The sequence below is a fragment of the Copidosoma floridanum genome, unplaced genomic scaffold (assembly GCF_036245765.1).
Source record: "Copidosoma floridanum isolate Cflo_tuat_1 unplaced genomic scaffold, Cflo_Japanese_pri ptg000027l, whole genome shotgun sequence".
In the NCBI taxonomy this organism is placed as follows: Eukaryota; Metazoa; Arthropoda; class Insecta; order Hymenoptera; family Encyrtidae; genus Copidosoma; species Copidosoma floridanum.
Window position 1 is genome coordinate 15,659,975 of NW_028321904.1, and position 13,299 is coordinate 15,673,273.

Sequence of the window (13,299 nt, forward strand, 5' to 3'; positions counted from 1 at the left end):
GCTCAAAATTAACCGCGTCACGATAACAATTCAATTGACGGAGTTGAAAGAAATTTGAACTAAAACAAATGTAGGAATTTTCTTTGGAACTGTAGACTCAAGTCGATTTATTTGACGAGCTTGAAGTCTCAAACTAAAAGACAAATCGATACTTAGCAAAACTCAAGTAGATTAGACTGAGGCTGGCGAACTCGAACGAGGCGAGGCAAAATGGCTGCAAAAGGCCTTGCAATCTGCCAGCTGAAGGCTGAGGAGGTGCTCTGACTCCGGCGTAACTTAGCCTAAGTGAAAACTCGCTCAGGCCCGCTGCTAACCGAGGAGTGGGCAGAGAGGTGAGCTCGAGAGGAGCTCGAGCTCTCGTTTCGAAGAGGCGCCGAGAGCGGGGCCCCGCACACAGCCATACAACGCGTACAACATACTTGAAATCTATGGAGGAATAAGTAAATTAGGCTTGTGCGTTCGCGTAGGCCCCCCTCCAGACACCCCGACTACAACAAAAGCGTCCGCGTCGTCGCGAGTATCGCATGCCCCCGTCCAAACCACCACAAACAAAGTTAACACGAACACTTATAAAATCTTTATATATGTTATTGAGAAATAAGGTATCTTCTTTCTTATTAATAGTGTGCTTAGTAAAGTGTATGTATAGCATTTCAGATATTAATCTTTTTTGTTTATTAGGTTCACGATCTAGAATCTTTGTTTGAGAAAAATTAAAATTATGGTTGAATTTTTTCATGTGTGAAGCGACAACAAGTTCATCTTTCTTGGTACTTTTATGTTCATACAGGCGTTTTTTCAATGTTCTCTTTGTTTCACCTACATATGATGCAGAGCAAGAATCACATGCAAAATGATACACAACATTGGTTTGATCGAGCCTATCAATCTTGTGTTTTCCAAGAATGATAACACTGTCCAATTTATTTTGAATAATAGGGTAAATTTGTATATTTAATTTTTTCAAAATTTTTGAACAAAATTTAAAGAATAATGGGTTATATGGAATAGAAATTTTTATTTTATCACGTAGATTGTCATTTAGTAAGTTGTTATTATCATTATTAGTATTTTTTATTTGGTGAAGTCTTTTCTTGATATATTTTTGTATAAAAAGTTCAGTATAATCATTATCACGTAAAATTCTTTTTGCCATGAGAATATTCTTCCTGTGGTATAATTTATCAGACAAAAGAATAGCTCGATCAACCAAACTGTACACTGCATTGACTTTTAAAGATCGGGGGTGGTTAGAATTGAAATTAATTAATCTATTCGATAAAATTGGCTTGACGTACCAATTCGTGATTATTTTTAAGTTTTTATGTGTAATTGTTATGTCTAAGAAATTTATACAATTGTTTTTCTCTACTTCGCAGGTGAATTTTAAGTGATTGTCCTGTTTGTTAAAAATCTGTAAAAATAATTGTGCCTGATCTTTATGTACACATATGAGAGTGTCGTCGACGTATCTTTTATATATGAAGGGAACGCAATTATGTTTTTCTTTTAACACGCGTAGGGCTTCCGTCTCAAGATCTTCTAAAACTAAGTCAGCGAATAGTGGAGAGACAGGAGAGCCCATAGGGCTACTAAAAATCTGTTTATAAAATTTTTTATGAAAGGTGAAGTAAACATTATTGAACAAAAATTTTGTGCATTCTACAATTGAGAAATAAGGTATCTTCTTTCTTATTAATAGTGTGCTTAGTAAAGTGTATGTATAGCATTTCAGATATTAATCTTTTTTGTTTATTAGGTTCACGATCTAGAATCTTTGTTTGAGAAAAATTAAAATTATGGTTGAATTTTTTCATGTGTGAAGCGACAACAAGTTCATCTTTCTTGGTACTTTTATGTTCATACAGGCGTTTTTTCAATGTTCTCTTTGTTTCACCTACATATGATGCAGAGCAAGAATCACATGCAAAATGATACACAACATTGGTTTGATCGAGCCTATCAATCTTGTGTTTTCCAAGAATGATAACACTGTCCAATTTATTTTGAATAATAGGGTAAATTTGTATATTTAATTTTTTCAAAATTTTTGAACAAAATTTAAAGAATAATGGGTTATATGGAATAGAAATTTTTATTTTATCACGTAGATTGTCATTTAGTAAGTTGTTATTATCATTATTAGTATTTTTTATTTGGTGAAGTCTTTTCTTGATATATTTTTGTATGAAAAGTTCAGTATAATCATTATCACGTAAAATTCTTTTTGCCATGAGAATATTCTTCCTGTGGTATAATTTATCAGACAAAAGAATAGCTCGATCAACCAAACTGTACACTGCATTGACTTTTAAAGATCGGGGGTGGTTAGAATTGAAATTAATTAATCTATTCGATGAAATTGGCTTGACGTACCAATTCGTGATTATTTTTAAGTTTTTATGTGTAATTGTTTTGTCTAAGAAATTTATACAATTGTTCCGAAATCTAACAGATCTTGATGTACCGAAAAACGTAAAAAATTGCGTAGTTTTAGGACCACAATTTGCGTTAAAACCACAATCTTTGTCAAATAGTGAAATTATTCAAACAATTAAGAATGTAGAATATAGCTTGCGGAAAATCAACGATCTTAATAGTGAATTAAAAAGTAAAATAAGAACAAAAATCACACAAGCCATGAAAATTTATAATAACAAAAAATTAAAACTTGACAACGTTGAACATTCAAATACTTTTAATTTAAAATGTACAAAAGCGTTCCTTAGAGAGAACAAAAATATTATGTTTACTCGTTCTGATAAGGGAAATGTGACTGTTTGCCTTGACAGAAACGTATATGTGCAGAACATGGAGTTGATGTTGAGTGACAACACTACTTACATAATGATAAATAAGAATCCATTACACTATTTACAATCAGATGTCCACAAAATTTTAATGAAATTGAATGACAACGAATTTTTAAATTTTAAATATCATAACAATCAATTAACGCAAACTAATACAAATTTACCTAGATGTTATGGGTTGCCAAAAATACATAAACCTTCCCTTTCATTTAGACCAATTATTTCATCCATTAATTCTTCTACACACACACTCGCCTCAATTCTCTATAATTCTCTTTCTAAAGTATTTGAAAAACCTTCGTCACATTTGAATAATAGCGTTGAACTTATAAAACAAATTAAAAATCTTAAAATACCGGAAAATCATATTTTTATTTCTTTGGATGTGATTTCTCTATTTACCAATATTTCGTTAGAATCAGTCATAAATAGTTTGGAAAAAAGATACATGCAAATCCACAGATTATCAAAAATTCCTTTTCATGAAATTGTAGAATGCACAAAATTTTTGTTCAATAATGTTTACTTCACCTTTCATAAAAAATTTTATAAACAGATTTTTAGTAGCCCTATGGGCTCTCCTGTCTCTCCACTATTCGCTGACTTAGTTTTAGAAGATCTTGAGACGGAAGCCCTACGCGTGTTAAAAGAAAAACATAATTGCGTTCCCTTCATATATAAAAGATACGTCGACGACACTCTCATATGTGTACATAAAGATCAGGCACAATTATTTTTACAGATTTTTAACAAACAGGACAATCACTTAAAATTCACCTGCGAAGTAGAGAAAAACAATTGTATAAATTTCTTAGACATAACAATTACACATAAAAACTTAAAAATAATCACGAATTGGTACGTCAAGCCAATTTTATCGAATAGATTAATTAATTTCAATTCTAACCACCCCCGATCTTTAAAAGTCAATGCAGTGTACAGTTTGGTTGATCGAGCTATTCTTTTGTCTGATAAATTATACCACAGGAAGAATATTCTCATGGCAAAAAGAATTTTACGTGATAATGATTATACTGAACTTTTTATACAAAAATATATCAAGAAAAGACTTCACCAAATAAAAAATACTAATAATGATAATAACAACTTACTAAATGACAATCTACGTGATAAAATAAAAATTTCTATTCCATATAACCCATTATTCTTTAAATTTTGTTCAAAAATTTTGAAAAAATTAAATATACAAATTTACCCTATTATTCAAAATAAATTGGACAGTGTTATCATTCTTGGAAAACACAAGATTGATAGGCTCGATCAAACCAATGTTGTGTATCATTTTGCATGTGATTCTTGCTCTGCATCATATGTAGGTGAAACAAAGAGAACATTGAAAAAACGCCTGTATGAACATAAAAGTACCAAGAAAGATGAACTTGTTGTCGCTTCACACATGAAAAAATTCAACCATAATTTTAATTTTTCTCAAACAAAGATTCTAGATCGTGAACCTAATAAACAAAAAAGATTAATATCTGAAATGCTATACATACACTTTACTAAGCACACTATTAATAAGAAAGAAGATACCTTATTTCTCAATAACATATATAAAGATTTTATAAGTAATCTTTCTAAATAATACAATGTAGTGATGTACTGCTGTTATCTACATTCGTAAGAAACGTACATTTACTATTTATATGTATATGCGTAAATAAATACATGTTTGACATTTACGTTATTCGTTCGAGGCGCCCAACAGTCTGTAACGATCGTCTGAACGATATAGACGTGAGTAATTGTTTAATTTTTTTAAAATTATTTACATTACTATTTTATTTGTGACTACTTACTTATAATTAATATTGCATTAATGTAGATATTTGTAAACATTGGCCCTGCAATGTAATTAATGAAATTTGTTGTGTTTTTTATGTTAATAAAGTGAGCCTGATGAGGTTGGCGTTAAGACCAACGAAACGTTGCTCAAACTAACACCTGACTTTGGAGTTTTTATTCTCACTCCTAAATTAGCTCTTATTGATCGTGTGCTTATGCACAAAACCTCAAGAAATCAAGTATAATTTTTTGTCTTATGACTCTCGTAGAGCTTTTTTTCATACAAAATGTTGAGAAAAATAAACAAATCACACAAATATCTTAACTTAATTAAATATTACTGGATAGCATAGCGTAATGAAATATTTCGTTATCATAAATAAATTTGTTGAATTGGCCGTGGCTCTGTGCCTTCCAGATTTTTGAGGCTAACTGAACCCGGACATGGAAACATTTGACATTAATATACAGTTATTACTTAAATAACATGATATTAATGTTGTATACATACACACATATGTATTTAATATGTCTCATGTAGATATTTTCTGTACATTCTGTATATTAACTAATATTATAAAGTATAGATTGTATAAATCACCTGTGTATTTGTGTAACTATGTGGGCAAATATTATGTAGTATACACGATCCTTAGCATGATTTTTAAGTAAGGTCAATATTCTTTTTACTTCTTAATAATTCTAATTTAGTAAAATATTTAATTGCCCCCCTTAATTTATCCCTGAGCATTTTTCAGCCCACATCATTATTTGTAGGTCTACCCTTGAGACCCCTGTTGTCATACTTAAATACAAGGTAGAATTAGCTAAATCAATCTGTAATTATATTTAATTAGGTTTTTGAAGGGCCCCTGCTTTACCTACCTTTACTATATAATGAAAGTAGTGCAGTTAGTGTCTTATTTTAGTTAAACAACTGTTTCGCTTCATCCCCTTAATCCTACAACTCTTTTTCAACTTCAACCTGAATAATTTTAGAAACATTCCTTCGTTGCTTTATTTTGCGTCATAACCTTCGAACGTCTTATCTATCTTATCTTAAAGCAAAATCTAATTTTATTTTGTACTACTTTAATTAAATTAAATATTGTTGAGAAAGTTTTAGTTTGTTTAAAATCACACATTTCTTATAATGTTATTTTGTGTATAATTTGTAAGCAAACTTCTGAACTAACTGTAAGATGTTATTATTGAACGCTGATTTGTTATTTAGTTTAAAAAAAATCCATGAATAGTGTTATAGAATATCAAAAAAAATTTTATACGGTGACATAATAATCAGTCAAACAACAATAAATAATCTTACGGGATGCTTATATACTGGACCTTACCAGTATTCCTTTTGACCACGTACAGTTTGGTCAAGCCCTTGACAAGACACAGAAGCTAACGTGTCAGATTAAAAGAGAAAGACAGTATAGAAAAATAGCCTAGGAGAAGATATAATAAATATTTGAGAAAATGAGAACAAGAGTAGTGGTAGAGTAGAATCGATAAAAAAAAACAAGAGCATGAGTAATGGTTATGACCACTAAGTTATTGACTATTGTTATATTATGATCAAGAGAGGTAGAGTATGAGCAATATACATTTTCTTTAAAATTAAAGCTATCTTTAACTATATATCTAGCCCAGACACAAATCTCCTTTAAGATGATAGACCCTATAGGAAAGATGACAAATAAACCAGCAGAGACGTACGAGAGCTTTGTTACAATATTTTTGCACCGATGGTTAGTCATTAACTGAAAACAAAAATACATGTTATAAATAATAAGTTAATAGTTTATTTTATAACTATCCTCTGATTGCTTTTTCTTAATACAGGAAGTATTCAATAAAAATCTCTCGCTTTCAATGTGTTCTTTGAGAACATTTCTGTATGAATAGATGACGTAAGGTTTGGTCTTATATTATTTAAGGTTATTTGTGGAATTGCATAAGCCTTATTTTTTACAGTAAAATTTATTTTTCTCCCTTTTGTATTATTCAGATCATTATAAACAGTTTTGCTATCAATGGAATTTAAAGTAAAACAGAACTTCTATTGCTTTTAAGACTTTTAAAAATTTGAAAAAATGCAATGAATGTCCTTAACATGAAACATTTTTTTTCATTAAATTATAACATTATAATTTAAGGTTTTATACATAAATATTTTTGCCTAACTATCCAGGATGCTCTATAATCAAAATAATGTCATTCTGTTTACATATCGTTTCAAAAACATTTTTTTAGTTGCTGCTTGGTTTCATAAACAATACATAAGTAATTTATTTATAGAATATCGTTTTTTAAGTACTTATGCATTGCATTTTTTAGGTATTTATGCTTCAAAGCATTTATTTTCAGCATTAACGCCTTCAGTAAGCGAAAGAACTTTTTTCTATATTTACAGTTTTATTCGTATAAAATAGTTTGTCATTTTCGTTATTTACATCAAAATTTTCTGGAAAATAATTTTAAAAATCTTATCAAAACTAATGTTATTGTGCGTTCTCTAAAATTTGAAATTCGTTATTAAAATTGAACACTATTAATTTTTCAAAGTAATATGCAGTTATAACTTTGGTTCATTTGTAAATTTAAAGTATTAAAGTAAAATTTGTCTGACTTATTTATTAAAAATGTAATAAATAATTAAATAAACATTTTTATTGTCTAATACAATGCTAGTTAATATATATATATTCATTGTCTTGTGATGGGGGTCGGTACGTTGAACATACAGGGGAAAAAGCCTTATTATACATGTATGTATATAAGTTTACCAGGACAGCTTAATACCCTACACGCTTCGTGTGCCATTTTCTACAATTCTTTATTACTTTATGCGTTTCCATGTAATGAAAAATGTTTGCATAGACAATGTATTTGTGTGATCGTTTTGATTTATTATTTTGAACATTTATTAAATCTATACATATCTATAAACTCCCTTCCCTTGCTCCTTTATCATCAAATAATATTAAAAGGCAAACTTGGTAGTTTAAAGCATGACTATTTATTTATAATTTATTCACATCCATCAATATTTCGCTGTCCTGCTGACAGCCTCTTCAGGATTAAAATCATGTAGGTGCTAAGACAACACGCATCATGGACACCTATTGCACCTATAAATCAGTCCATATATTAACTAACTCTTGTTTGTTCAACAGAAGTCATGTTCCGAAGAATTCAATACTGTCATAAACATAAAAGTTTTTTTATCTAAAGAGTGATATGAAGGCGGTGCTGACATATTGAAAGTGAAAGCCTGTTACAGAGTAAAACATCTTTTGCTATAAAAAGCATACTAAGCGTGAAGTTTCTGAATATACGTATATAGTCATATTCTATCCAAAACGTCGCTACCACGCAAATGCAATACAAATAGTTTCGAAATTCTTTGATTGTTTACTATGGAGTCTTAAAATGAGTAAGCGTTAATTGCAATTAAGTTAGGATTCATTTCTTTTATTTGTTTATTTACTTTGTGGAATATGTTTTGATTTTTCTTAATTTGGTTTTATGTAAAATTATGCAATCCTTAATGTTTCTATGAAATATCCATTTTAAATCTGTGCAATATTTTTGGACGTAGCATCTATTTTTTTTCTTAAACTAGTGTAAGAGTTTTTGCAGTTTAAATTATACAAAAAATACAGAATTTTATAATTATTTTTCCTTCTCCTATCATCATAAACTTAAGCAACAAACTTTGTTACCTTAACTCAATTTCCAAAAATAAGTACCCAAGTGCAGAAATAATTAACTGAAAAGCCTGTTGCATTAAAAAATGTCTACGAAGTAACAGATGTGTCCTATTAATAACATGGCATCTAGTGATTCTGGTATACGCTTTTTTTAATACTGAATGTTACAATTGAATCAACTGTAATTTGGTGCCCTCTCTACGTCATTGACAAGCATGCTTTAATAATTCTTTGCTTTTACCATAAACACTTTGTATAACTGGAATAATTGACATTATTGGGATTCTCATAGTTCGTACACTAATTGTCATACTTAGTCTTATGCAGACCACACTTACATTAAAGAAATAAAGTACTTGCTAGTAGTCAGCATACTTTAAAATACTTATTGCCAATATCATTACTCTGCTTCAATCATCTTCTATGTGTGTGTGTGTGTGTGTGTGTGTATGTATGTATGTGTGTGGGTATGTGTATGTGTGTGTGTGAGTACAAGGTATATCCAAAAAGTCTTAAAATTTTGAACATCCATAAGCTATAACATTACATTAGTACTTGCATCTCTTACTCAAAGTGTTCAAGTCATACATATTTTATGTATGGTGAAGCTACCTTAGATGGAAATAATGCTTATTAATAAAACAAAAAATCTTAAAAATCTGAGAAACTAATGCTGTTGTTATTACATGTCTCAACAGTGAATTCTAATTCTGGACAATAGCTATTAAAAACGTTTTTAGTATAGTTAATATATTTAGTAGGCGCACATTTTAATATATCATCATACTGTACATACAGTGGAACATTAAAATATAACTTCTTTAAGCATTAAATTTAAAGCAAACGCATTACCAGATCACACAGCACTGGACTGTGAATGTCTATTGGAGAGCCAAAAGCTTGTTTATACAATTTGTTGTTGAAATAGAAGAAAGTCAAATTCGAAATTAAGGACACCTGTGCAAAGCACCTAGTTATAGCGAATGGCTTGTTTCATCATATTTTAACCAATGATTAAAAAAAAAAAAAGATTTTAGTAAAAAATGTACCAATATTACTTAATCTGATCAAACAACAGCAACGCGTTACGGTTGCCTACGTGGTGCATGACTTCATTTACGATAACCCACTTGTGCTATAGATGGTGATAATTGTACATGAATCATAAGTTTGTCGTTATGAAGTGAAAATCAAATCTCAACCATATAAATTGAAAACACAATTGAAAAAACAATTACAAAAAGCGTGCCACCTTTGGTCAAATGTAAATATGAGCGAAGATGGCACTCTTTGGTCATATTTAATGAGTAAAGATTTTGATCACAGTTGTTTTTATAGGCAGGGGTGCGGCACATCATGGAATTAGCCCCAGAGAAGTATAAGAACTAATGAATGTATCATGGAAGTAATGAGCATTGTGTTTGAAGAAATCTGCCAAAAATTTCTGGATTAGTAGAAAAACGAAAATAGGCTCTTACACTTTTATAACGCTCTAGCTTATACATAACTGTTTGTAGGAAAATCATTAGTCAAAAGACACTAGTGACACTGCCACACTCACCACATTATAGAGATCTTCGTCATGTTCCAACGATTTACGAAGCCCATGTTAAGATGGCACTTTGCTACAAGTCAGGAGATAAAAACAGCATTGAAGTCAGAGTTAAATCTAACCATACAAAATCAGTTTTATTAAGTGCTTTTTGAAAATGGATGATAACCTTGGCGTCAGTGTATTTAGATATTATTAAAACGTAAATTAATATTTTTCTCACAACTCTAAATTTTTAATATATTATCAATAGGCTTAATGTATATACACACTTTTTAAAATTTTTTACAACCCAGGATATAGTTATATAGAACTTATATACATTGTTTTCAATACGTAATACTCCATAGTACAGTAATAAGTTGTTTTATGTATGATAATAGAAACTATTCATGTGTCACCCATTTTCATGAGTCACCTAACAAAACCAAATCTTTTTTATCTTGTCTTTTAATTTAATTTTTAATATTATACTAAAGTACAGATAGTTATCCATTACTCGTATTTGTGGAAGCACTGATTATAATGCATTTTTGTTTATGTTGTATTGTTTTTCTCAAAAACAACATAATCTTCTTTTATTCAAATTTATGTTAAGAAAATGCCAAGTGGATCTATAGTTTTAAAGAGAAGAAGAATATTCAAATTAATTCAACCAATTTCATATGCATAAAGCTGATATTTAGATTTTCAGATTTGCACTTGGGTTTTTAACCATGAAGGTTTCAATTATCATACAAAAGTCTATTAATTATTTATGATAGATATAATTAAATATTATTAATTGCTTAGCATATAAACTATTTTAAGGAACTTGCAAATATATTCGGAAGTTTTTGTAGCTTACTTAATAATTTTAAGTTAAAATGTAGAAAGAAAGTATGATAATAGACAGGCTTAGAGAGAGCATTGTACATATGAATAGAGCTGAAATGATAAGGGTGTACTGCTTCAGTAAAATGTTATTTTAGCTCTAGAATTTTCATAAGTAATTGGAACACTTAGAGATATATACATTCTTAGTATTACTGCAATAATTTTATTCGCTTATCATCATATTTTAAGTCTCAACTCTTAAGTATCGAGAAGTATAAATATTAATTTTTTTTTAAATTAAGAAACATATAAATAAAAAAACAAGAAATAAAGAAAAAAATAAAAAAAGTGTAATAAAATGAAATATGAAAAAAAATAAAACAAGAAACGAAAAAAAAAAAAAATAAAACAAGAAACAAAGAAAAAAAAAAACAAAAAATAAAAAAAAATAAAAAAAAAACAAAAAATAAAAAAAAAAAACAACAAACCAGGGGGGATAAATGGGTCATGGGACCCACGGTAAGAACGAAGTTCTTTAAACATGACATGAGTGTAAAAACACAATTTCTCAGGTAACAAGGGGGTCGCCAGACCCGTAGAAAGAACGAAGCTCTATAAACGTTAGTACTGCATTCATGTAGTTCACTGAACAAAAACTTGAAAAACGAATAAAAAAAAAAATTAAAAAATAGTTCAGTACTCACGATGGTTGAACTTCGTGAGTACTGTATTTATGCACGACGTTCTCACGAAGTTCAACCATCGTGAGAACTGAACTATTTTTTAATTTTTTTTTTTATTCGTTTTTCAAGTTTTTGTTTAGTGAACTACATGAATGCAGTACTAACGTTTATAGAGCTTCGTTCTTTCTACGGGTCTGGCGACCCCCTTGTTACCTGAGAAATTGTGTTTTTACACTCATGTCATGTTTAAAGAACTTCGTTCTTACCGTGGGTCCCATGACCCATTTATCCCCCCTGGTTTGTTGTTTTTTTTTTTATTTTTTGTTTTTTTTTTCATTTTTTTTTATTTTTTGTTTTTTTTTTCTTTATTTCTTGTTTTATTTTTTTTTTCTTCTTGTTTTATTTTTTTTAATATTTCATTTTATTACACTTTTTTTCATTTTTTCTTTATTTCTTGTTTTATTTTTTTTTCATATTTTATTGAATTACATTTTTTTTCATTTTTTTGTATTTCCTTTTTTTAATTTCTTCCTTATTTTCATATTTAATCTTTTTTTTTCTTTTTTCTTTTTTTTCATATATCATTTCTTTTTTTTATTTTTAATTTCATTACTTTTTTTTAATTCTTTTGTATTTCCTTTATTTTAATAATTTATTTATTTATAACAGTAATTATTAGCATTACTGTAATGCCAAAAAAAACCTCAGGTTTAATAAAAATCGGTTGGTATTTTATGCATCAAATGCATAAAATACAAATATTTAATGCGTAATAACGCGCCTTATTATATTTAATCTACATTACCATATTTATGCTAATTAAATTTTTTTTTTTTTTTTTTTTTTTTTTTTCAGATGAATCATTTAGAAAAAAAATACATAATGTATCATGAATTAAATGTAGTATCAGTGAATGCATATAAAAATGGAATATTATAGTTACGAACCACACGATAAGTACAAGAAATCAAGTTTCCCTAGTCGGCAGCGCTCGTAGCAGAGTGGGTAAGGTACAGGACTCACATGCAGGAGGTCGAGGGTTCAAATATCTTTATTGGAAAATGTTTTCTTTTTTTTTTTTTTTTTTTTTTTTAGAATTGTAAATAAAAAAAAAATTCAAAGTCAAAGAAAAATTGAAAAATTACTGTGGGAAAATAAAATTAAAATTTGTTCAAAAATTAATTGCTTGGGAGTGTGAGGGGAATGGTGGGTAAAGGTGTACAGAAGAGTAAGACGGCACGGTTGACAGATATACATATATAGTGAGGAGAGGGGAAGTGTGTAGAGAACAGTTGGTGAGGGGGACGGGGTAAGGAGGGAAACTGGAGAGGAAGAGATTTCTGATTCAAAAAAAAAAAATCTGTCGGTTTTAAAATTCCAGCCCCCCGAGTAACGCGACATAAAGAACTTCGTTCTAAAAATTAGTGTCTTAAAAAGTTTTATACAAAAAGCGTAAAAATTTTTACCATATAAGTAATATAGGACATTCCAGGACTGCTGCAAAGTTAAGTGCAGCATGTGCATCTCCCTCACTTGCTGCACCTTCTCCAAAATAACAAGTTACACATTGGTCTTTATGGTGGTTTTTTAAGCCATAAGCAGCACCAACAGCTGAAAATTAAAAGTTTGTAAAACATTAAAATACAAAAACATATAACAATGGTTATGTTAGTGCAATTCATAGTAGTAAAAAATCAATAACAATAAAACTTATTTGTGGAGATACTTATGATAGGGCTTCGGTCTGAATGACACATTTTGTTGTTTTCTATAAGATTTTTACTTTTATTGTTACTAAAGGGATCATCCAGAGTGAGCTTATTCTTATTATACGTAAATCATACATTTCGAAGTTTTGATAAGTACTATTAACAATAGTTATGAGCTTCGATTTTTGTTTTTCATTCATT

At 29.3% G+C, this 13,299-nt stretch overlaps 1 protein-coding gene across 1 annotated transcript in view; it reads right to left on the reverse strand.

Annotated features, from left to right (window-relative positions):
• BckdhA (Branched chain keto acid dehydrogenase E1 subunit alpha) overlaps positions 1 to 13,299 on the reverse strand; it is a 485,456-nt gene that overhangs the window by 277,162 nt on the left and 194,995 nt on the right. Inside the window, exon 4 of the mRNA XM_089595682.1 lies at positions 12,856 to 13,000. Within this exon, the coding sequence (XP_089451808.1) occupies positions 12,856 to 13,000 (145 nt within the window). The remainder of the gene's footprint in view (positions 1 to 12,855; positions 13,001 to 13,299) is intronic.